This window comes from Entelurus aequoreus, linkage group LG11 (assembly GCF_033978785.1).
Source record: "Entelurus aequoreus isolate RoL-2023_Sb linkage group LG11, RoL_Eaeq_v1.1, whole genome shotgun sequence".
Lineage (NCBI taxonomy): Eukaryota > Metazoa > Chordata > Actinopteri > Syngnathiformes > Syngnathidae > Entelurus > Entelurus aequoreus.
Genome location: NC_084741.1, coordinates 41,539,009 through 41,565,968, shown reverse-complemented (window position 1 = coordinate 41,565,968; position 26,960 = coordinate 41,539,009). Strand labels below are relative to the sequence as shown.

The window sequence follows — 26,960 nt, the reverse complement described above, 5'->3', positions numbered from 1 at the left end:
CGGCAGGAGGCCAAGGGGAAGACCCAGGACACGTTGGGAAGACTATGTCTCCCGGCTGGCCTGGGAACACCTCGGGATCCCCCGGGAGGAGCTGGGGAGAGGGAAGTCTGGGCTTCTCTGCTTAGGCTGCTGCCCCCGCGACCCGACCTCGGATAAGCGGAAGACAATGGATGGATGGATGAAACAAAAATAAAATACATTCATTATAAAAGTTTGCCCTGCAAAGCACTCCTGTTTAATAGAGGATGTTAATAAATTCTGTTTGAAAATTATTTTTTGACCCCTTTAAATTGACTATGAAAGTTTGCCCAAGTGTTGACAGCGGGCACGCCCACTTACTGCCGTCACTGAACGGGCTGTTTCGCGGTGCTTTCAAGCACATCGTGAATCTTGGAAGAAATGGGACCTGTGGCATTAACATGGACTAAATGCAATTTTTTAGATTGGTTAAATACAGCAGTTGGTACAAACATATCCGATATAAGATATTAATTTTAGGTTGCGGTGGGATAAATGTGAGGAGAATGTGGGCACCGACAATAAGTAAATAAAGTTGCAAATGTCAATGGTGAGAATTGAACTGAGAAAATGATTTCTTAGTTTTCTTTCAACTTTTTAAACGCAGCCGTCGCCATTTTGTGTGTTTAGCAACAACCACACCGAGGAAGTTGGCATTGCCGAGATGTCCGTGAACGCAGCAGAAAAGGATCAACCTGTGAGGAGTCCCACTCGCGGCGGACGAACACAAACTAGCAGCAAGTTAGCACAACAATGACACTTTAGCGCCAGCACATGTTCATTCGCCGAAGCTTCGTGAGCGTGGGCGACTTTTAGTTAGGCGGGGAGACGGTCGACCGTCTGCAGCCATTGTTGAGAGTTGTCAGTCGGATGGAAGTGAGTGAGACAGGTCGACTTTGAAGACAGACAGGTCGCACTCAAAAAACACTTATTTTTTGGGGGGAAGAGTGGGGACTTTTAGGTTCCGATGTCCACCGTAAACTTCGCGGAGGAGCTGGACTTTGGACTCATCTTCGAGGAGGAGGGGAGACAAAATGCAGGTTGGTGGAGCTTTTTTTTTGGCGACGATAGTTGGCGATTTGTAGATCCATTTTGTGGAAGTTACACAGGATGTGGAACGAATACATTTAAGAAGTAAAAGACTGCATTCGGAAGTATTGGCGCACGTTTGTAAAGATAAGTAAAGACGACTCGCAATTATATTTTTTAACAAGTAAATTAATTAGCAATTAGTTTGAGTAATCATTATTTTTGTCTCAGCTATTTCAGTAAACTTAAATGTAAATGTTCCGTTTATTTCCTGCTTGTTTTATAAGTATGTCACACCCAGATAATGTTCGTTTACCTTACTTTGAAATCCCGAACGGGAAGTGCTTGTCTGGTGCTGTGGATGTGACACGTCCAGCTGTCAGCTGTCGTAATTCAGCTCCATTTTTAAAATGTGGACTTTACAAAAGTGTACAGCTCAACTAATGGACATTGGAGTGTTACTTTCAAAGGCAAAATTAAAGTATTGCTAGAAACATAATTTTATATGGGACTTTATTGTATTATATGTAGGGCTGCAACAACTAATCGATTAAAATCGATTATTAAAATAGTTGCCAATTAATTTAGTCATCGATTCGTTGGATCTACGCTATGCACATGCGCAGAGGTTTTTGTTTTAATTTATTTTAATTACATTTTTTTTTACATTTTTTTAAATTTATTGTTTTAATAAACCTTTATTTATAAATTGCATCATTTACAAACAGCTGAGAAACAATAATCAAAATAAGTATGGTGCCAGTATGCTGTTTTTTTCAATAATATACTGGATAGGATAGAAATGTAGTTTGTCTCTTTTATCCGATTATTAATCGAAGTAAAAATCGACAGATTAATAGATTATCAAATTAATCGTTAGTTGCAGCCCTAATTATATGTATAGTACATGTTCCAAAAAGAAAAAAGCATAAATCACAGTATATTTAAATATACTAAATGTAAAAAAGGGAATAAATATTCAAAATAATCTAGTTTGGTTATGCCATCATGAGCGCAACACAAGGTTGTAAAAGTTTCAACTACAATTCTAAATAAGATGTCAAAAGCAAATTGAAATCAAATACACACAGCTGAAAGATTGATTAATACCCAATTTAAATTTAGTAATACATAAAAATGATGATTTATCAAAGTATAAAAGAAATATACCTGAACAGAACGCTCATGATGGTTACACCAAAAAGTAACGCTATGAATCGCATTTTTCCAAGTTTTTGGGGCATTTTTATGCAATTTCCAAACGTCTCCTTTTTATTATCGTTGATTTTAAATGGTCAAACTAATGCATATTATATATGCATGCCCTAGTAAACAAAACAAAAAAGTCATATTTATTTTGATTGTTACATTTTGAAGTACATTTGTGCAGGTGGGTGCGAATGTACCCATTACCAGAGGTGTACACAAAAGGAACAAAGTCCATTTTTTGACCGTCTTGTAATTACACCGAAGTGATTCGGTTCAATTATGTATTTCATTTTGGAAAGTATTCTGCCTTTAAACTTTCTGCAGCATTACTAAATCTGTTTTATTAAAAGCAACTATTCTATAGGTGGAGGGAAATGCATGTACTTTATAAGTCCGTGTAGATATTGCCCGAATGAAATGCAAGTTCAATTGAACTTGCTCACTTTGACAAAACAGGAAGTAGAAAGTTTGAGTCACTCAAGCAGACAGGAACAGTTAAAAAAAAGAGCGCTAGTGCAGCTGTTATTTGTGTTGTTAGCGTCATCACACCTGCTGATGTCACGTCAGCGATATGTAAATACGTATGTAAATGTCGCTACTCGCTAACCCGACAGTTTGCATTGCAAACGCTGACAAAGTTGTGTTTTGCATGGTCTCCTCACAGCCGGCGTCCGCGTGGGGACGCAGCAGCAGGCCGAGATCCATCAGCCACTAGCCCCGCCCCTCTACCAACATGGCGGCTGCTCCTCGCAGGTGCCTGCGTACAGAATCCAGGGGAACCACAGGCCCTTCGACTGCCCCAGCATCCAGATCACCGCCATCGCAGCCAACAACCACGCCACCCAGCACGCAGGGGCCGTGGGCGGAGTCGAGGGCGGCTACCTGGAGGCGTCCTGGTCCAGGGACCAACTGTACCTCCCCCTGGACCCGTGTTACCGCGACCCGGCGTTCTGCCCGAGCCCCTGCAGCAGCCTGTCCTCACGGAGCTGGGTGTCGGACCTGTCAGACGACGTGGATGGCGAGCTGCGGGACGCGGCGCTACTGGCCCTGGGCTCGCCGGGCTGCGGGGGCGGAGCCTTTGGCGTGGAGCTGTGGCAGCAGAAGTACCAAAACGCCACCGCCTTCAGCCCGGCGCTGTCGCCTCACCAGTCGCCGAGTCATTCGCCGCGCGCCAGCGTCACAGAGGACAACTGGCTGAGTCGCCGCCCCCCCTCCAGGTCGCCATGGTTACTGCTTAACAGCTGCTTAACCAATGAAATCAAATTGTGGAGTGCAGTACTAACCCGGCCCCCTCCGTGCTTCCTCTGCAGGCCCTCATCCAGACCAACGTCCCCCTGTGGGAAGAGGCGGCACGCCAACGCCGAACCCTTCGCTCGCTCGCCTTCTCCTCAGCACTCTCCCAGCGTCACGTCGGGCACCTCGCCGCACGGCAGCGTGACAGACGACAACTGGCTCCCCGCCCTCGCACCCTCGCTGGCGTGTGGATTCCAGGAGCTGGACGTCCCGTCCAAGACCAGACGGACGTCCGGGACTCAGCTGACCCTCCTGGCGGGTCCAGGCGATCCAGTTCCGGAGGAGCTGAGGGGCGTGGCGCCCCCAGGGGAGGAGTCAGGTGACCGTGACGGCCTGGCGGACCTTTACCTGCAGGTGCCGTTGCACTTCAGCTGGACCACGCCCAAACCCGGGGCCCCTCCCCTTTTCAGGTACTAAAACATCGACGATATCTGGTCCGGTTTGTTCTGAACCGTCCTTCCACCAGAAACGCATCGCCGCCGCCTCTGGACTCGCCGCTGCAGAGCCACTTTGAGCACAACGAGCTGAGGCTGGAGGTGCAGCCCCGCCCCTACCACAGGGCGCACTACGGGACGGAGGGCAGCCGCGGCGCCATCAAGGCGGCGAACGGAGGACACCCCTTCGTCAAGGCGAGTGCGCGTCTGCGTCAAACATCCTATAATAACCCCACTTCCTGTCCACGGTGTCACACATTGCCCACACTCGCGCTCACCTCTGGAGGGTCGAGGGGGGGGGGGCTTGGTGGTCAGCGTGTAACTGATACCGGCTGCTCTATTCTGGGCGTGACTTTGTTGCAACACGTGTGGCGAGCACACAAGGACACGTGGACAATGTTTGCACAACAGCTGTACGCACACACCTCGTATAAATATACACACTGCATACTCTATATCAGACCTGGGCATTCTGCGGCCCGCGGGCCGCATCCGGTCCTTTGTACGTCCCTGTCCGGCCCGCGTGAGGCCAATTATAAATTACAAAATAAATTTTAAAAAGTATCTATTTCGAGTGTGCAATACAACGGTGCTGCTTTTGTTTTGAAAAGCGTTATTTGTATTACGTGCGCGCAGCGGCAATCACAAATACAAAATAAATTAAAAAAAAACATCTTTGTCGTGCGTGCAATACAACTGTGCGGCTTTTATTTTGAAAAGTGTTATATGTGCGTATGTCCTGTGAGGGAAGGCGCACAGCGACAAGTGATGCCCGGTTATCCCCGAGACGCTAAAAAGAGAAAAGTTGATGACGAATGGCGTGTTTTAAAAAAGACATGGACTGCCAAGTAAAGGTAAAGCCGTGTGCTTATTTGTGGTACACACGTTGCTGTCTTTAAAGAATATAGTGTAACGACCTGATGAAGTAGATGTTGTCTTCTTGAGTTGCGTAAATGAGAAGTGAGGAGAAGTGCGTGTGGAAGGAACGAGATATGTTGAGCTGTGTTAGTATAGCTTGCTCAATAAAAGTTTAAAAAGAGCGTCAGACTTCGTGTGCACTTCTTCTGGACGCTACAATTGGTGTCAGAAGTAAAACTTTGCGCATACTGCACTGTTTGTGTGCTACGTCATCGGGAGGTACGTGCCACGTGAGGAGCTCGCCGCAAAGAGAGAGAGAGAGAGAGAGAGAGAGAGAGCGTTTACAGGTGCAGCCACGCTGCTTGCCACGGGGGGAATTCCGCCCTCAATGAAGACTCCCAGGTTTGATGGCAAGGCGAACTGGGAGGCATTTCATCCCACTTGTGACATCAATTGTAGCGTCCAGAAGAAGTGCACACCAAGCCTGACGCTCTTTTTAAACTTTTATTGAGTAACCTATACTAACACAGCTCAACTTATCTCGTTCTTTCCAAGAAGAAAACCAATCCTCACTCCTCATTTCCGCAACAGCAACGCTTCTTCCTTCTTCGCCAATCACCTTACAGACGTGCTACGTTCACAACAAAGAGGATGCAGGATGAAGTGACAGAAATTGCAATTTTTGTATTGTAATATACATCAGGAAGTGTTGTGTAAGAAAGTGTTAAAAATTAAACCATCAAAAGCCATCTGCTTTTGTATAAAGATAAGTTAGGTTAAATGAAAATATTATTATTATCTATCTTACGGTATATCAAAAATAATTTGAGCAAAATTTAATTGAAATATTGTCGGTGTGGCCCTCCAGCAGTGCTCGGGTTGCTCATGCGGCCCCCGGTAAAAATTAATTGCCCACCCCTGCTCTATATATATTTACACATTATCATATAGTGTTTATGTAAATATACACGCCCCATACTCTCTATGTATTTACACATTATCATACAGTATTTATGTAAATGTACACGCCGCATACTCTATTGTATTTACACATTATCATACAGTATTTATGTAAATATACACACTGCATACTCTATATGTATTTACACATTATCATATAGTGTTTATGTAAATATACACGCCCCATACTCTCTATGTATTTACACATTATCATACAGTATTTATGTAAATGTACACGCCGCATACTCTATTGTATTTACACATTATCATACAGTATTTATGTAAATATACACACTGCATACTCTATATGTATTTACACATTATCATATAGTATTTTTGTAAATATACATGACGCATACTCTAAGTAGTTACACATTATCATACAGTATTTATATAAATATACACACTGCATACTCTGTATGTATTTACACATGATCATACAGTATTTATGTAAATATACACGCCACATACTCTGTATGTATTTACACAATATTATACAGTATTTATGTAAATATACACACCCCATACTCCATGTATTTACACATTATCATACAGTATTTATATAAATGTACACACTGCATACTCTATATGTATTTACACATTATTATATAGTGTTTATATAAATATACACGCCCCATACTCTGTAGGTATTTACACATTATCATACAGTATTTATGTAAATATACACGCCGCATACTCTGTATGTATTTACACATTATCATACAGTATTTATATAAATATACACACTGCATACTCTGTATGTATTTACACATTATCATACAGTATTTATATAAATATACACACTGCATACTCTGTATGTATTTACACATTATCATACAGTATTTATATAAATATACACACTGCATACTCTGTATGTATTTACACATTATCATACAGTATTTATATAAATATACACACTGCATACTGTATTGTATTTACACATTATCATACAGTATTTATATAAATATACACACTGCATACTCTATGTATTTATACATTATCATACAGTATTTATGTAAATATACACACTGCATACTCTGTATGTATTTACACATTATCATACAGTATTTATGTAAATATACACACTGCATACTGTATTGTATTTACACATCATCATACAGTATTTATATAAATATACACAATGCATACTCTATGTATTTACACATTATCATATAGTATTTATGTAAATATACACGCCGCATACTCTATGTATTTACACATTATCATACAGTATTTATATAAATATACACACTGCATACTATGTATGTATTTACACATTATCATACAGTATTTATGTAAATATACACGCCACATACTCTGTATGTATTTACACATTATTATACAGTATTTATGTAAATATACACGCCACATACTCTGTATGTATTTACACATTATCATACAGTATTTATATAAATATACACACTGCATACTCTATGTATTTACACATTATCATACAGTATTTATGTAAATATACACGCCACATACTCTTTATGTATTTACACATTATCATACAGTATTTATGTAAATATACACACTGCATACTGTATTGTATTTACACATTATCATACAGTATTTATGTAAATATACACACCGCATACTCTATGTATTTACACATTATCATACAGTATTTATGTAAATATACACGCCGCATAGTCTGTATGTATTTATTACCTCAATCAAACATGGTGTAAATGTCTGATACAAGATACCGCAGTAGTAAAGAGTAGAGGTGTGGTACTTGCTGTAATCCTGCAAGGGACAATCCGCTTTAATTAAAAAATATATATATTTTAAACGGGATCAGATAATATGAAAAAAATAATCGCAATAATTTTTTTTGCCATATCGTGCAACCTTAGTATCAACTATCAAGTTTGGTTTATCCATCTCGTTGTCTGGTAGTTGATTCCTTGCATGGAGTGAGAAGAGAAAGTAAAAAATAAGAAATTGTGGACAAAACAGGAAAAGTCACCTCGACAGTATGGTAGTTTTTTGGATTTTTCAAAGGGACTGTAGTCAGACCAATGTGGTTTGTAAATGATGCAAGGCAATCGTGACCAGTAATACCACACCACTCTATCCGTGCTCACCTTTTAGAGCACAGCTGTAACTCCCTGGCACTAAACCTGCAGAAAATAGTTCTTCTCAGGTTTCTCTACGTTTACAGTTTCACACTTTGCACTATTCTGTTACACTTTATTAAACATTTATGACATATTTCTTATTTTTACACCTTCATCTTATTGTTAAGTGTTCAATGTGATTTTACAATTTTGTTTACATTGTTTGAGTGTTTTCCATGCTTGTGTTGACATTTCCTTTCTGCCTTGATAGTTGAGGGGATTATAATCAGAGGAAGGTTACATTTGAAATAAAAATGTTAACGTTTGATATGTATTTTTATCATGGTCCTTATTTTTTATAGGTCATAAAAATATCAATAAAATCACTTACTGTATATTGTGATACAGTTTTCAGTCATATTGCCCAGGCTTACTAGATGCTGACTGCCGGTGATTACATTTTGTGGAGCTAATAAAACAAAAAAAAACGACATCAAGAGGTTGCTTACAGCCACAGTTGTTGATGCCGATGTTGCTCATAACAGAACGTGGCAGTTATTTGCTTTTGATATCAGTAGACTGGAGCATTTATGAAAATAAGGCTACCTGGTCTTCTGCCATTTTGTTCTCGTTCAGTCGTGCGACTCCTCATCATGCCCACGTATGTTCTCACCAACTTGAATATTTTTACCTGTTGCCGTAAACGTGTGTGTGTGTGTGTGTGTGTGTCGCAGGTGAGCGGTCCCTGCGAGGGCCCCGCCACCTTGCAGCTCTTCATCGGCACGGCAGACGAGCGCCACCTCCGTCCTCACTCCTTCTATCAAGTCCACCGCGTGACGGGCAAGACGGTGACCACCGCCTGCCAGGAGAAGCTGGTGGACGGCACCAACGTCCTGGAGGTTCCGCTGCTTCCGGAGAACATGTCCGCCAGGTAACCATGGCGACAGATGGGTTTACGGTTAGCATGAGCGAGGCTAGCTTCTGCGTTTTATGGTCAAAAAAAAAAGTCCGCAGTAATTAGTAGTGACTGGTAAATGACCCCTCGGTGATTGTGTGGCACACTCACTGGCTGTATTGACACTGCTGTTTCATAATGGCGCCATCAGCTGGATTGAAAAAGTCACTACATTTGATGCTAACAGTTTTTTGGACTCTTTCAAAGGGACCTTAGTCAGACCAATGTGGTCTGTAAATGATGCAAGGCGCTCGTCCCCACCAAGACCACTAATACCACACCACCTTAGCCACGCTCACCCTTTAGAGCACGGCTGTATCTGTGTTGACCCTGCGACTTGTCCAGGGTGTACCCCGCCTACCGCCCTAATGCAGCTGAGATAGGTTCCAGCACCCCCCCGTCACCCCAAAAGGGACAAGCGGTAGAAAATGGTTGTAACTTCCTGGCACTAAACCTGCGGGAAAAAAATCTTCTCAGGTTTCTCTATGTTTACATTTTCACACTTTGAACTATTTTGTTAGACTTTATTAAGCATTTCTTACATATTCCTTATTTTTGCACATTCATTTTGAAGGGGAACTGCACTTTTTTTTTTTTTAAATGTTGCTTATCGTTCACAATCATTATGAAAGACAAGACGGAAGTATTTTTTTTAATGCATTTTAACTTGTAAATAAAAGTGTGCTTACAGCGGGGGCAATGGGTGGTCCTCTATCCCTCCCATAAAACCAAATAAGAAAGAGCTCAACACTGCCTTGCTGCCTTTAAACGCACTATAAGAAGATTTACTGTGTGTTTGAACGTAAATATGCTTCTATTTTCACTCAACGTTGACAAAAAAGACACTTCCACCAGCCCTAATGACAGTGGGCTGTTTTGGATACGATCGCTGTCGCACCTCCAACTGATGGGACAACTTTGACAAGCAAGACTTATTGCTTAGTGTCATAAGAAAGGTGCAACATTAGCTCATGTTTTAATCATTATTTCATGACAGATCATTAAGTTAACTTGTGTGTGTTGCTTCCATTTGTGTAGGAATCAAGCACGCTCGAACGTTTAAAAAAAAACCATGATGTCCCCTTCCTTCTTGTTAATGTTAAAGACAATATACTCTTAATTGCACATATATCTCTATATCAATCATTTAATGGGTTATAATTCCACGAGAGTTTTGCAGCGGCACACGCTTTGCACTTTAAACATGCAAAAGGGTTTCCTTTGCGTGCTAATTTTAGAAATAATGTACACTTAACTGCACATGTAATATATCACCATGTTGCTGATTAAAGATGTTATAATTTGGGTTTCAGCAGCACAGGCTAGCTTTAAGAGTAAAAAAGAAAAAAGATTGATAATGTTCCCAGGGCTCTTGTGTAAGTGCAGGCTGGTTGTAAAGATAATGTACCGTATTTTTCGGACTATAAGTCGCAGTTTTTTCCATAGTTTGGCCGGAGGTGCGACTTATACTCAGGAGTGACTTGTGTGTGAAATTATTAACACATTACCGTAAAATATCAAATATTATTTAGCTCATTCACGTAAGAGACTAGACGTATAAGATTTCATGGGATTTAGCGATTAAGAGTGACAGATTGTTTGGTAAACGTATAGCATGTTCTATATGTTATAGTTATTTGAATGACTCTTACCATAATATGTTACGTTAACATACCAGGCACGTTCTCAGTTGGTTATTTATGCCTCATATAACGTACACTTATTCAGCCTGTTGTTCACTATTCTTTATTTATTTTAATTTGCCTTTCAGATGTCTATTTTTGGTGTTGGGTTTTATCAAATAAATTTCCCCCAAAAATGTGACTTATATATGTTTTTTTCCTTCTTTGTTATGCATTTTCGGCCGGTGCGACTTTTACTCCGGAGCGACTTATACTCCAAAAAATACGGTACATATCGTTGTATGTCTAGTTTATCAAAATAAACCTTATAATAATAGGTTATAAAGCCACCAAGTCAGACATTGCTGCTTTTTCCAGGCTTCTGATTGGACAAAAACTGCATAACAGCAGGTGTATGCGTTTGTGTGTAGACGTACAGTTTTGAAACTACCAAATATGCTTTTTTGAAACTCCGTGTTCGTGTTGACATGGCCGTACATAAGGATTGTGAATGATAGACTTTTTTTTTTTTTTTAAAGTGCACTTCCCCTTTAAACTTAAAGTACCTATGATTGTCACACACACACTAGGTGTGGCGAAATTATTCTGCGCATTCGACCCAAGAGGCTATTGTTACGTGTTCAATGTGATTTTAGAATTTTGTTGACATTGTTTTCCATGCTTGTGTTGACATTTCCTTTCCTTTATAATATAATCACAGGAATATAATAATATATAGTACAGGCCAGAAGTTTGGACACACCTCATTCAATGCGTTTTGGGTGGCTATTTTGAAGAAACTAGAATATAAAACATGTTTTGAGTTATTTCACCTTTTTTGTTAAGTACATAACTCCACATGAGTTCATTCATAGTTTTGATGCCTTCAGTGACAATCTACAATGTAAATAGTCATGAAAATAAAGAAAAGGCATTGAATGAGGAGAAGGTGTGTCCAAACTTTTGGCCTGTACTGTATATCAGAAAATAATCTCCGGTCGTCGTCACGTCGTGTCATTGCTGGTTTACGAGTAGACGAGCATGTTCGGCAGCGCACAATCACAGAGTACTTACAAGCAGACTCAGTTTGTAAACAGAAAAGGGAGAATGGACGCATTTTGGCTTAAAAACTAACGATAAAGGTGAAGTTATAACACTGAAACGCCCTCAGGAAGAGGTGCTTTCAGACATGGCCCCGTCTGCAGTGTTTTAGCTACTTCTAAATCACTAATCCTCGTCTCCATGGCGACAAATAAAGTAAGTTTCTTACAAATATAATCCCTGCAGGACGAGGAATAGATAAACGTGCTTCACTACACACCGTAGCTCACCGGTGTCAAAATGTAAACAAACACCATTGGTGGATCTACACCCAACATCCACTGTAATGATACCAAGTACAGTAGTGTGTCTAGTCGATACCACTATAATTACGTCGATATTTTTTGGCATCACAACATCTTCTTTCGTTTTCTTAAAATGTATATTATATTTATAAACTCAGGAGAAATGTCCCTGGACACATGACAACTTTGAATATGACCAATGTATGATCCTGTAACTACTTGGTATCGGATTGACACCCAAATTCGTGGTATCATCCAAAACTAATGTAAAGTATCAAACAACAGAAGAATAAGTGATTATTACATTTTAACGAAAGTGTAGATAGAACATGTTAAAAGAGAAAGTAAATGAACAAATTGATTAATAATTGATTTTCTACCTATTGTCCTTAATAATTTTGACAAAATAATAGAACTGCATACATCAGCAGCTAAATTAGGAGCCTTTGTTTACTAACTTACTACTAAAAGACAAGTTGTCTAGTATGTTCACTATTCTATTTAAGGACAAACTTTCAATAAGAAACATATGTCTAATGTACCCTAAGATTTTTTGTTAAAATAAAGCCAATAATGACATTTTTTGTGGTCCCGTTTATTTAGAAAAGTATCAAAATAATTTTGGTACCGGTACCAAAATATAGGTTATCGGGACAACACTAGCCCTGTACTGTATATTCCTTCCTGGTCCTTATTTTCGATAGGTCAGAAAAATATCAAGAATGATCAATATCGGCTGATATAAAACACTTAATGTGATACATTATTGAGTTTCTTAAAGTGACACACACATTGAGGGGACACACTTGTGTCTCCTAATGCGTCGATGCTTCAGTATGGTTTGAGCCGCCACTACTAATTGCCTCTTTTTTGCCGCGTCAGCATCGACTGCGCGGGAATCCTGAAGCTGCGCAACGCCGACATCGAGCTGAGGAAAGGCGAGACGGACATCGGCAGGAAGAACACCAGGGTGCGCGTCGTGTTCAGGGTCGCCATCCAGCAGTCGGACGGCTGGACGCTGTGGCTGCAGACGGCGTCGATCCCCGTCGAGTGCTGTGAGTGCGACCCAGAACGTTCTCCGGCGAGCTCTTCACCACCACCATCATCATCATCAGGCTGTGTTGGCACGTTTCAGCCCAGCGCTCCGGTCAGGAGCTTCCTCACGTGGAGAGCTTCAGCCCGCGCAGCTGTGGGTGGCGGGGGGGAGAAGAGCTTTGCATCATCGGCGCCAACATGTCCGCTCAGTCCAGAGTTGTCTTCATGGAGAAAAGTCCTGGTGAGTTCAAGTCGTCTGCAGCACGTCGTCACACTTTCAACCCCGATGTCCTCTCAGATGGACGAGTCCTGTGGGAGACGGATGCCATGGTCTTGCCCGACAAAAGCAGCGGCGTAAGTCCGAGTGTCAGGGACAATGTCGAGGGACGGCGTGATCATGTGACCGCTCTTGTCTTGTCCTGACCAGTCCGGCATGGCGGTGGAAATCCCGGCGTACGGCGGCACCGCCGGCACTCCCGCCCAAGTCCTCTTCTACGTCTCGAACGGCAAGAGGAGGAGGAGCCCGGGTCAGAGCTTCACGTACCTGCCGGCTGACGCCAAGCTGCTCCCCCTCGCCGCCGGCCAGGTGGTCAAACAAGAGCGCTGGGAGGTGAACGCTGTGTCCCACAATGCACCCGGCCTTCACGACGGGGAGGCGGTCCGTTACGCCCCCGGCGAGCTGGCGGTGCATTGCGGTCCGCCTCCTCATAGCGGCGCTCGGCTGCACCATCCTCCACCTCCTCCCCCCCTGCTCGCCGCCCTCGACGTCACCGCCCACAAGGACGCCTGGTTGTGGGAGCCGGGCGGCGGGCTCAGCATCAAACAGGAGCCTGAGAACACGCCCCCTGCGGCCTCACTGGGCCTACAAGAGATCACGCTGGATGACGGTAAGACTCCATCTTGTTGGCAATCTACTGCATGGTTAGTCAGTGCGCCCCCCAGTGGTCACTTTGAGTAAGAAACAACTGTGACCCCCACCGTCCAGTGTGTTAATAATAACTGTGTGTGTGTGGGGGGGGGGGGTTTAACATGCACACCTGTTATTTGACCTCAAACTCTTCTGACGCCTTCCTTCCTTTAAAAATTATCACTTTAAAAATACTTAACATTATGAAGGTTCATTTGTGTCTTTATTACAAACATTTTTATTTGGCACGGAATTGTTTTTTTCATTAAATTATGCTGACAATTTAAATGGAAATTGTGATCAAAATGTGTGTGATTAAAAATATACTGTGTGGTTGGGGGCGTGGTTAAGAGGGGAGGAGTATATTTACAGCTAGAATTCACCAACTCGAGTATTTTATATATATATTTCATATATATATATATATATATATATATATATATATATATATATATATATATATATATATATATATATATATATATATATATATATATATATATATATATATATATATGTATGTATATATATATATATATATATATGTATGTATATATATATATATATATATATGTATGTATATATATATATATATATATATACATATATATATATATATATATATGTATGTATATATATATATATATATATATGTATGTATGTATGTGTATATATATATATATATGTATGTATATGTGTATGAAATATTTGACATTCAGTGAATTCTAGCTATATATACATATATATATATATATATATATATATTTATTTTATTATACATATAAATATAATAAATACTTGAATTTCAGTGTTCCGAAGGCTATCCAGTAGATGGCAGTATTGTCCTGTTTAAGAGTGTCACAACATTGCGGTTTACGGCAGACGAACTGCCTTACGGTAGACGAAAACGTGACTGCTGTTGTTGTGTGTTGTTACCGCGCTGGGAGGGCGTTAATGAAACTGCCTAACAATAAACCCACATAAGAAACCAAGAACTTGCCCTCGATCATTCTACAGTTATAACATGATTGGGCAGGCACGCTGTTTATATCGTGGGAAAGCGGACGTGAAAACAGACTGTCGCCGCTGTCCCCACTCAGGTCCGCATTGAGCTGGAGGGGGCGTGGCCTCCAGCTCCGGCTGAATTCCGGGAGTTTATCGGGAGAAAATTTCTTCCGGGAGGTTATCGGGAGAGGCGCTGAATTCCGGGAGTCTCCCGGTAAAACCGGGAGGGTTGGCAAGTATGAGCTTTATGTTAGCACGAAACACGTTTGAGTTAGTATTGCACAACACTGTGATAGGACACCAACCTTTACTGAGTCAAAACATGGACACTCATTACAGTAGCTGTAAAGTATTATTTCATGTTTTGTTTGTACACAGTTCGCCAGACAGTGTATGTACTGTAGTTGTAATAACACGCATGGCGTGCTGCGTGGTATCATGATCAATATTAAAATGACTCCCTCGATGGACAGTTTTTTCCCCCAGTTTATTTGGGTAAGCACTCCATTTACGTATGTCAAAATAGCTTGGCTTCAAATTCCATGTTTTGCAGCTTCCAGTCGCTTTCCCCTCACTCTCTCAGCTTCCGTCTGCTCCAACGTCCCACTCTTCCTTCGTGCTCGCTTCTATAACCGGTATTTAATCCTCCGTATTTTCAGCTTCAAAAAGTATATTTCTGCATTAGTTTTTTAATCAGAATTTTTACGCACAGTGTTTTGACAAACTGAATTTTAAAACATACATTTTGCACACAAATGTTTCATCAATTAAATTGTCAGCATAATTTGATGTAAAAACAATTTAGTTCACTAAATTCAGTGGCAAAAAAAAGCTTTTGTAATAAAGACAAATTTACCTCCATTATAACTTCCGGTAAATTCAAACTGAAATAATCGATCCTAGAACAAACCAATCAGGTGAGGTTTGAAGCAACAAATATTTCTGCACTGAATTTTTTATACAGATTTGTTTACAATTAATTAATTTGAACACTATTTGAAAAAACTGTATTTTCAAACAAGTTTTGCTCTCAAATTTTGAATCAATGAAATCGTCAGCATTAAAAATTCAGTTTACAAAATTTCAAAGCAAAAAAATCATTTACAAAAATTCTGTGCCAAAAAAGCTTTTGTAATAAAAACACAAACCTCTCTAAAAACTTCCCTTAAATTAAGACTAAAATAATCGATCATGTTTCAGAACCAACCAATCGAGTGAGGTTTGAAGCAACAAATATTCCTCCACTGAATTTTCTTGCACCGAATTTTTTACACACTGAATCTTAAAACACAGTATTTGAATAAACTGAATTTTTTAAACACACTTTTTGCCCACCATTTTTTATTCAGTTAAATTGTCAGCATAATTTGATGTTATATAAATACAGTGCCAAGAAACCCCAACTTTTGTACCAAAGACACAAATTAACCTCCATGCTCGCATCTGTTAAATTAAGACTGAAGCAATCGATCCTGTTTCAGAACCAATCGACTATTCCTGCACTGAATTGTTTTAATTGATGTGAAAACAATGAATTTACATAAATAGTGTCAAAAAAAAAGCTTTTGTAATACAAATTAACCTCCATAAAATAAGGTACCGGTATGTTAGAAGCAGCAGCGATGGTGTCATGTGACCCTGTAGAAACTTCTTGGTGGGCGGGGCTAAAAGTAACCCACTCTTAGGATGCTTTCCATTTACCTGGGCAAGGTAATCAAGATGGCCACATCCATGAAAGCTATTATTGCGCTTGCCTTGTCTGAATACAAACAATTGATGGGAACATATGAACTCTTGGTGCAACCTTCGAACACGGACGTCATCGATAGCGATGTAGAGCGTTTATACCACATAGAATGTAGTTTACACGTTACCATATATAAATAGATCAACATTACATCGAGTATTGCTGATTTAGTGCTACAAACACTAATAACGGATGTTCTAGAACAGGCGTGTCAAACTCGTTTTCATTGAGGGCCACATCGCAGTTGTGGTTGCCCTCAGAGGGCAGAGTTTAACAGTTAATAATATACAGTATGAATATAAATGTGTATATATAAAACATCTGTATAATTGTCTGGTTTTGTACAGCGTATGTAAAAAAAAATACAAATCTTTAGATAGTACTGTATAAAACTGGCAGCTCAGTCGGCACAATTTTACCGTAATATTTGCATTATTTTTTTTACGGCATAAAAAATACATGGAATTAAATTAAATGGAATGGAAAAACGGTACCACTTTTTTTTTTAATGTGACAATTCATGCAAGTTTTTTATACTGTAAAATCTACGATTGTTGTTTTACAGTGTATTATTACTCTATATTGAAAGTGGATTTTACTGTAAAAAAGTTTATTTTAACATTTTTACATGAACAGTTTGTTGGATTACTTGCTTTGAAATCATAAGTCAAGCAGATATTTAAGTACCGTATTTTTCGGACTATAAGTCGCAGTTTTTTTCATAGTTTGGCCGGGGGTGCGACTTATACTCAGGAACGACTTATGTGTGAAATTATTAACACATTATCGTAAAATATCAAATAATATTATTTATCTCATTCACGTAAGAGACTAGACGTATAAGATTTCATGGGAGTGACAGATTGTTTGGTAAACGTATAGCATGTTCTATATGTTATAATTATTTGAATGACTCTTACCATAATATTTTACGTTAACATACCAGGCACGTTCTCAGTTGGTTATTTATGCGTCATATAACGTACACTTATTCAGCCTGTTGTTCACTATTCTTCGTTTATTTAAAATTGCCTTTCAAATGTCTATTCTTGGTGTTGGGTTTTATCAAATACATTTCCCCCAAAAATGCAACTTATACTCCAGTGCGACTTACATATGTTTTTTTCCTTCTTTATTATGCATTTTCAGCCGGAGCAACTTATACTCCAAAAGATACGGTATATATAAAACATCTGTATAACTGTCTGGATTTTTTTTTATGTACGCTGTACACAACCAAATCTTTAGATAATACTGTATAAAACTGGCAGCTCAGTCGGCACAATTTTACCGTAATATTTGCTTTTTTTTTTTACGGCATATAATAAAAAAATACATAGAATTAAATGGAATGGAAAAACGGTACCACTTTTTTTTTTTTACGTGAAAATTCATGCAAGTTTTTTATACTGTAAAATCTACGATTGTTGTTTTACAGTGTATTATTACTCTATATTGAAAGTGGATTTTACTGTAAAAGTTTGTATTGTAACATTTTTACATAAACAGTTTGAAGTGAAGTGAATTATACTTATATAGCGCTTTTCTCTAGTGACGCAAAGCGCTTTACATAGTGAAACCCAATATCTAAGTTACATTTAAACCAGTAAATGTTTCAAAAATGTTTGAAAAGGTAGCACATCCCAAAATTAAGACTAGTAGGACAAAATACTCACATTTCACTTGATTTATTGCTCACATCAAAAAAGAGGAACGCTTACGCGTTTCGGCACGTGGCCTTCGTCAGAGCGTTTAAACCAGTGTGGGTGGCACTGAGAGCAGGTGGGTAAAGTGTCTTGCCCAAGGATGGCAGAAGCGGGGCTCGAACCTGGAACCCTCAAGTTGCTGGCACGGCCACTCTACTATTGTTGGATTATTTGCTTTGAGATCATAAGTCAAGCAGATATTTAAGTATTTATCTTTATTTGAACAATAACATTGTTTTGAAATGTATGTTGATATCAAATGTTTTATTATTATAGATTATAGTGTAAATATATGTAATTGTACATAGTACAATTTATTTTTGTAATACATTTATTAAGTACTTTATTTATACATTATTTCCACGCTTTCGGGGGCCACACAAATAGATGTGGCGCACCAGATCTGGCCCCCGGGCATTGAGTTTGACACCCGTGTTCTAGAAGCTTATATTGTTTACATCCGCAGCAGCCATCTTTGAAGCCAACTCAGGGATGGTGAGAATGCTCTGACTTTCTGATTATGAAATCCGATCTCGATTGGCATTCCAGTTGAAATTCCGCCGGTGAACTCAAAAATCCCGACTTCCCGGTACAAATGGAACGCGCCGCTAGTGCACCCCCTGCTGGAGTCACGTGTCACTGCACTCACAAACCGACTTCACGGGTCTGTTTAGCGACCGCTTTCCGCTCCAGTCGGGTTCACCCGCGTCTCTCGCTTGCTTGTGTTGCAGTCAACGAGATCATCGGCAGAGACGTCAGCAGCCTCAGCGGCGCCCGCCCCGACCCGTTGGACCAGCCCCGCCAGTACAACTGGGAGTACAAGTCCAGCGACGTCGCCTTGCCGTAGTACGGCGCCGCAAGTGCCTCTTTTTACAGTGGGCGGAGCCAAGCAACGCTTCAGCGACAAAACTTTTTATTGGTCGGTTAGAAATCTATTTTTGATACTTCCTGTTTGCCGAGTCATGTGACTGCTGTGCTGTGAGCCTGAATTAGAGAAAGTCCAACAAGAAGTCGCTTCTTCGTCTTTCAGCGGTTTATTTAAAAAGCTGCTGGTCCGGGTCCATTTGAACAAGGCAGAACTCTTCCACCGCCCGCGGCGACGTCCAGCAGCTCCGAGTACACGTGTAGACCAGAACCGTCCCGAACTCCAGATCGGCCTCGCCCCCGCCGTCCCTCCAGCGCAGCAGGCTGACCAGTGCGGGCATCAGCTGCAGCTCCAAGGTCCGCGGGCCTCCGCAAGAGCCGCACGGCGCCACCAGCTGGCCCGCGTCCGCCGGCGGCTCCGAGATGAAGAGAGGCGGTCCTCCGCGACAATAACGCAGGATCTGCTGCGGACACGACGAGATCCTCTTCGTGAACCTGGAGAAGACGGCGTCACCGTGACGGGCTCGGCTCTTCTCGTACTTCTCCTCGCCGCCTTTCTCCCCGCCGCCTCTCTCCCCGCCGCCTCTCACGGCCATGCCCTCTCTCCTCTCGTAGTCCCTCAGCAGATCCTCGGCGTGCGCCAGCCCTTCTTCCTCCTCCGCCGCCACATCCGACTCATCCACCACGCTGATGAAAAAGGCACGCAGGAGGGGACTGTCCACCTGCCCCTCTGCAAGATGGAGGAGGCCGAGTCCGTTGACGACGTCCCCTTCAGGCGCTTGGCAAAATTCTGCAACGTAAAACACACAATCACAGTTGTCGTTTAAAAAAAATAACATTTTTGGCCTAAATTTAAGCATAAAAATGTCTAAATGAGCTCAAAATATCAATACTAGAGTAGTATTGACACCAAACCATTCAGAACGTGCTACTCAGTATCGTGGCTTCTGATTGGCTCAGCCCCAGACAGCATTACTAGGTCTTAATTGGTGTGTAGAGGACTCTGAATGGTAAACCGTACTGGGTCAGACAGATTTTCTGGCTATGAAAATATTATACATTAATATTGAATAATTCCTACTTTGTGGAAATTAATTTGCCAATTATAGCGATAAATGACGTTTTAATAGTGGCGAATGCGACACAAATTGACAGATTTAAATATCTGTAAAGACGGACGTGAATAAATTATGAAACATATCACCTAACTCAGTGGGCCGCACAAGAAATTTAAAAAAAAATTTAAAAATCAAAAAAAAATTTTTTTTAATTAAATCAACATAAACACAACATACACTTACAATTAGTGCACCAACCCAAAAAAACTCCCTCCCCCATTTACACTCATTCGCACAAAAGGGTTGTTTCTCTGTTATTAATATTCAGGTTCCTACATTATATATCAATACAGTCTGCAGGGATACAGTCCGTAAGCACGCATGATTGTATTTTTTCATGATACTGACCTATCTCAAGTCACCTGACTTGACTTTTGGTGTTTTCGCACCCCCTAGTGGTTGCCATGATGTACTACCCAAACAATGTGTACATTTTACAATTACGTGTGCAACTTATTTTTATACTAGTATGACAGTTAAAGGTAAATTGGTACGAACAATGCAGAATTCAGAGTTCAACCAAATTTTGAGGAAAAATGTGCTTTTTAATATTTGTTTTTGGAGCAAAAGTTTGCACTAACATTTTTGTACAGCCCTTTGAGACACTTGTGATTTAGGGCTATATAAATAAACATTGATTGATTGATTCACTAGTTTTAAAGTTAAGAATGGCCAATTGGTACTTAGAATTCCAAAACTCAACCAAATTTTAAGGAAAAATGTGCGTTTTTTGGATTTTACGATTACTTGTGCTACCTATTTTTACACTACTATGAAGGTCAAGCAGGGTACATTGTACTAAAAAAGTAAAATTCTGTTTTCAACCAAATGTTTATAAAAAAATGTGTGTCATTGATTTTTAGGGGCATTTTACGATTAAGTTTGCGATATATTTAACACCTTATATGACCATTAAAATGGTCAAATGGAACTAAACATTTATAATTCAGTGTTCAACCAAATTTTCAGGAAAATGTGCCTCTTAAATAATTAGTTTTTAGAGAGTAAGTTCATATATGTATACATAGATTAATTACCCCACACACGGGGTGAACGTGAACTACGCAGTGACGTCATGAGAGCGTCGGGGTTTCACAGCTGTTGTGATCACGTGACAATAGTCTGACAGTTAAAAATGGCCAAATGTTACTAAGAATTCTAAACTCAACCAAATGTTCTATGGAAGTGCTCCTCTTCCACTTTTAATTTTTTAAACTAGAAGACATTTTTCTTGCCTGGTTCCTCCTCCAGGACATGCTTGTCCATCTTCAAAGCTCCACCATCCTCTTCTTCCACGCCCCAATCTTCAGCGGAGTCACACCAGTCGCTAGCCGACAGAGGCGCCTCCTCCGCCGGCTCATGCCTCCTGCTAGTCCGCTGAGCTCTCACCTCGGCCTCCAGGCTCTGAGAGCGCATCGCCGTCCAGCTCTCTGCCCGGCCTCTGCACGCCACAGCCGGGCAGGCGAACACGTGGATGGCCCTGTGGTAGGAGGATTCCTCCAGGGGACAGTACGCCTGCACCACATGGGTTAGCGGGGATGAACAGCCCCTACAGAGGGGAGACTGGCGTGGAAGGCCGGGCAGCCAGTCCGGAAGTCCTCCGATTTTGTTGGTGAAGACGGAAGATTGGTGCTTGTTTTCGTCAATCTCTCCATCGCACAAGCCGAGAAGAGTGGACTCTTCAGGCGATGAAGCCATCGCGCATGCTGGACCCAGCAAGCGGCGGAAGTGACCTACCAAAACAAGAGTTTTTCGTTTGGGGAACTGCGACACGCAGATTATGTCGCCACCTACAGGACCGGAGTGGAACAGCAAGAAAGCAACTTTATTTTTAAAAAAAAAAGATAAATACATTTTATTTGGTATAGCGCTTTTCAGGGTACAAATTAAAATATAAAACAGTTCAAAGTAATATTGAACAATTCAACACAAAAAAATAAGTTCACAATCCATCCATTTCCTACCGCTTGTCCCTTTCAGGGGGTGCTGGAGCCTATCTCAGCTACAATCGGGCGGAAAGCGGCGTACACCCTGGACAAGTCGCCACCTCATCAATGTACAAACAAATTAAGGCACTTACAATAAATGTCAATATTTTTGAATATCCACCAGGTTGCGTAATCAACATCCTTACAAATACAAATATATATATATATATATTTTTTTAAATCCTCCAATGAAGACAATAATTTAATTAAGGAGTGTTCTTTTTTCTTGCAATTTTCTAAGATTTCAATAAAAATTTTAAATCATCAATCCAATGGGATAATTTGGGTTTCACTTTACAAAAAAAAAAAAAAATCGGCTTTTGTGTATATCAAATTTAGCTTCCAACATAATAATTTTTAGGTTGCTATCTTTCATATATATATATATATATATATATATATATATATATATATATATATATATATATATATATACACACATATATATATACACACATATATATATATACATACATATATACACATATATATATATACATACATATACATATATATATATACATATATACATATACATATATATATACATATATACATATATATACATATATATACATATATATGTATATAATAAACGGATAGATATGAAGTTGATCTCGAGATTTAAGTGTTGAAAGTAAAATAAAATTAAAAAAATTAATGTATGACTTATTTTTAACACTTTAATGAGTGGGGACCCTTTTAGCTCCCTGATCATTTTAGTGGGATTAAAAAAAGTCATTGCAAAAAAAAATGTTTGTGGAAGTTGCGTCCTCGCAGTCCCACTGTCAGACACGGCACAGGAGCCAAGCGTGCAGGTTTTAACAAGGTTTTAATAATCATATGTTTTAGCAACATTTTTCCTCCAACGGGACGTGACTTTTCAGTCCTCCGTATCCTCCTCCCCTCCTGTTCCCGGCCGCTTACTGTTAAAGACAACAGATGATTAGATAACTCGTAGCACCTGGGAGATCTAATCACCTGTTCAGCTGTGTCTCGCCGTCGGCACTTGCCACGCCCCCGTCTGATGGTGCTCTGCCCTCAGCACCATAGACAGAGGCGGTGGCCTTTGCTCCTGCAGGCAGCGCTGGCCACACTTCCCTCCACAATGTTATATAGATATTGAAGTGAAAAAAATATGACTTATTTGTAACCCTTTGACTGGGACCTTTAACATTCACCAAAATTGAGGGGAGTCCTAATGGTTACAATATGAATTGTACTGGTTTTGAAAAGGACAAATATTCAAATAAAGTCTTATCATATTGGATAAACGCATGAATGGTCAATTGTTGCATCTAAAGAACATTTTTGCTGTCTCCTGCCAGCAGGACTGAGACTAAAAAATCCGTCATCCGTCCCTGTCTTCACTCCTCGTCTTCATCCGTGTACAGCGGGGCTCTGTTGGGCGGGAGGTGGGCTCGGATGCGCTGCCAGCGGCGAGGAGGCCAGATGATGTGAGACGCCCGGCCGTGAAGCAGCCCCGCCGACACCTGGGGGGAAGACGTCATTTCATTCACCGCTTCCGGTTTCTGTCTCCAGGGAGGGTGTTGCTGTTACCGGGCCGAAGGTGTTGCTGTCCAGGCTGTGACCGCGGTGGTCCCCCTCGATCCAGAGATGGCCGTCGGGGACGCGCAGGTACCGCTTCTTGTAGCCTAGAGTCCTGCGGGACAGGGAGACGTCAAGACGACTGGCGCGGCCAAGCGTTTCCATGACAACCACCTGATGAAGTCCCCCTCCAGGCCGATGACCCGCTTGATGATCTTCTGCTGAGGGTTCCTGGGTGACCTGAGGCGACACAGGAAGTACATTCTCACGTCCGGCCCCGCCACCCGCCAAGCGCCGTGACTCACATGACCGACACGATGTCGCCTCGCTGCACTTCGTTGTTCCTCACGCTCCAGCGGTTCAGCAGGACCACGTCGCCTTCCGACGTCGCGTCCGGGTTCAAGAAAGGCTGGACATTGTAAACATCATGTTTGGAGTTGTTTTGTTTCCCCCATCCCCGCTCAGTTTCAAGGTCTCACCTGCATGGACGCCCCCTCCACCCTGGCCACGTAGGCCAAGCGATCCAGGACGGTCACGGTGACGGGCACGGCCACGAAGAAGCCGCTCACAAACGCGCGCAGGTAGCGGCGCCCCGCTGACGCCTGCCGGGCCATGCTCACCTGGACCGCAAGTAGCAAGGAACCTGATGGGTGAGCATGCAAAGAAAAACGTTAAATATTAGCAACGTCCGCAAAGCGTCGGATGTACATTTGTGTTATTACGACAAAAAACGTATTTCAATTTTTTTTTTAAACTGAATTTATTTTACATCTGAATTTTTAGCATTTGAATTTTTTAGTTTACATTAAATTATGCTGACGATTTCATTTAACAACCAAAAATTGTGAGCAAAATGGGTGTTTAAATATTCAGTTTGTTGAAATTGAAATTCAGTGCGTAAAAAAAACAATTGTATAAAAATTGAGTGCAGAAATATTCCAAACTCTCAAGCAATCGATCCCGTCTCAGAACCAGCCAATAAGTTAAGTCAAAGTACCACTGATAGTCACACACACACGAGGTGTGGTGAAATTACCCCCTCGGTCAGGGGTGTCAAACTTTCGGATCAGGCCCGCAGGATGAGTTTGCCAAGTATAAAAATGAACCTGAAATTGTTGAATGAAAGAAACAGCTGTTCTAAATGTGTCCACTAGATGTCGCAAAAGCAACTATTTGTATCTTTGTAGATGATGCTACATATGTACAAAATAAACCACATGATGTTAGTACATCAGTCGAGGAAAATGATCAAACTACATACATAACATACTGTAATTGGATTTTGACATAATTTGTTTTATCTTGATGGATTGAAAATTAACACCAATGAGTTGACTGGTGAACATTATCACATAATTTATTCAGAAAATATAAATAACGACAAATGAAGATAGAATACTATTAACCGCAACAAGTAAGTGTAAAAAACCCCAACAACATTATGATTTGTACATTTTCAGAATGTGCTTGTTTTATTTTTAAACAAAGAAAACCATCTGAAGTTGTCTTTATTTTTAAGTTATCGTGCCATGATTTTACCAGTCCGAACCACTTGGAAGTAGATTTTTCACTGCAAGATTTTTTGACACCCCTGCTCTAGGTGCTTCAGTCTTAATTTACCAGAAAGAGGTCTTGAATTTATATATATATATATATATATATATATATATATATATATATATATATATATATATATATATATATATATATATATATATATATATATATATATATATATAAAATAGAATACACAAGCAGTAACAATATACAAACAAATAAAAACACATCCAATTCTTTACATTATTCCAAACATTCACAATTATTTATATACAAACAAAAAAGGTAAGAGACAAAATAAAAAGATAAGACAAAAAGAAATACAACACAAACATTTTTTTATAAATAAAAATACAAAAAAACTATTCAAATTTCTCCAATAACGACAATAATTTGGGGGCTTTTTTTTTCATTTTTAACCATTTTCCAAGATTTTATTAATAACGTGAAACCATTAATCAAATTGGAAAAATTTAGGTTTCCCTTTCAGAAATTGACTTTTCTGTATACATTTTTTTTTAGCTAGCAACATGACATTGACGATCATCTTCAGGTCGCTATCTTTCACAAATATTCCAAATTCGATTGGGTCTTGAATTTTGAAGAAAGAAAAAAAATCTACTATCACACTGAATTTTCTGCACCATTTTTTTTTCACACTGAATTTGTACACATTGGATTATAAAACGCTGTATTTCAACAAGCTGAATTTTTAAACACAAATTTTATTCAATACATTTGTCAGCATTATTTTTAAGTAAAAAAACTCAGTTTATGAAATTTAAACGCAACAATTCAGTGACATAAATTCAATGCTTTTGTAATAAAGACACAAATGAACCTCCATAGGCAACCTGCAGGCACTCACTTGTCCATATTATTCTACTTCATGTGGACAAAACACTTAGAAAATTAGGTTTTGTTTTTACAGTACATAATTTTTTTTTGGGAAATTGATTGAAACTTTTATTAGTAGATTGCACAGTGAAGTACATATTCCGTACAATTGACCACTAAATGGTAACACCCGAATAAGTTTTCCAACTTGTTTAAGTCGGGGTCCACGTTAATCAATTCATGGTATAATAAATGTTGACAGTCGTCTTCTCACAATATGTAATAATATAACAATTATAAAGTCCTCTTGTTTATTTCAATGGAACTTTTTAATATGCATACATTTATTGTTTGTATCTTCACACAAACTATTTTGCGTACAGTCAAAACAAACCGGACACATTTCGCAGTGACACTCCCGTCCATTGCTAACTGCTAGCCACAAGGCGAACCCCGGCGCCGAGCCCGACTATTACAAACGAAACCCCAAATACGTCAGCGAAACGCGCCGTAGTAGTCTTTTTTTTATTGTATTCAAAATTATTTGTCAACACCCAATAAGGTCAATTTGGAACAAAATTTGACATACACGGCCATGCTATTACATACCAGCATATGTGCTCCAACTTCCTGTTGCTCCTCTACGTCACTCCCGGGTCTTTGTGATGCAATTTCACTATATGGAAATGGGAAATTTTGATAGCCGATGATAAAAAGTGCATCGGATCGCGGCTCTAATTCGGAATTTCTACCTTTATTTTGGTTATATGACTGTACTATACTCTGTATTCATATTCATACAACCACAATTAGATTACATCAACTACATTTACTATGTGTGTGTGTATATGTGGATTACCC

General features: G+C 40.2%; 2 protein-coding genes across 2 annotated transcripts; one reads left to right on the top strand and one right to left on the bottom strand.

Annotated features, from left to right (window-relative positions):
• Positions 1–383: 383 nt before the first annotated feature.
• On the top strand, positions 384–20,261 carry nfatc3b (nuclear factor of activated T cells 3b). The gene is made up of 12 exons (XM_062063288.1): positions 384–1,058; positions 2,921–3,473; positions 3,567–3,959; positions 4,016–4,178; positions 8,599–8,795; positions 12,670–12,842; positions 12,923–13,063; positions 13,121–13,176; positions 13,250–13,462; positions 13,524–13,709; positions 18,919–19,106; positions 19,218–20,261. The coding sequence occupies exons 1-12, from the start codon at positions 986–988 to the stop codon at positions 19,876–19,878; spliced, it is 2,997 nt and encodes a 998-aa protein (XP_061919272.1). The 5' UTR covers positions 384–985; the 3' UTR covers positions 19,879–20,261.
• A 2,498-nt stretch (positions 20,262–22,759) lies between these two features.
• On the bottom strand, positions 22,760–26,906 carry immp2l (inner mitochondrial membrane peptidase subunit 2). Its single transcript, XM_062064255.1, has 6 exons — positions 26,709–26,906; positions 24,185–24,348; positions 24,011–24,114; positions 23,880–23,945; positions 23,718–23,820; positions 22,760–23,650 (listed from the first exon to the last, which is right to left on the bottom strand). Exons 2-6 carry the CDS (start codon positions 24,317–24,319, stop codon positions 23,525–23,527), a joined length of 534 nt encoding a protein of 177 aa, XP_061920239.1. The 5' UTR covers positions 24,320–24,348; positions 26,709–26,906; the 3' UTR covers positions 22,760–23,524.
• Between the last annotated feature and the right edge of the window lie 54 nt (positions 26,907–26,960).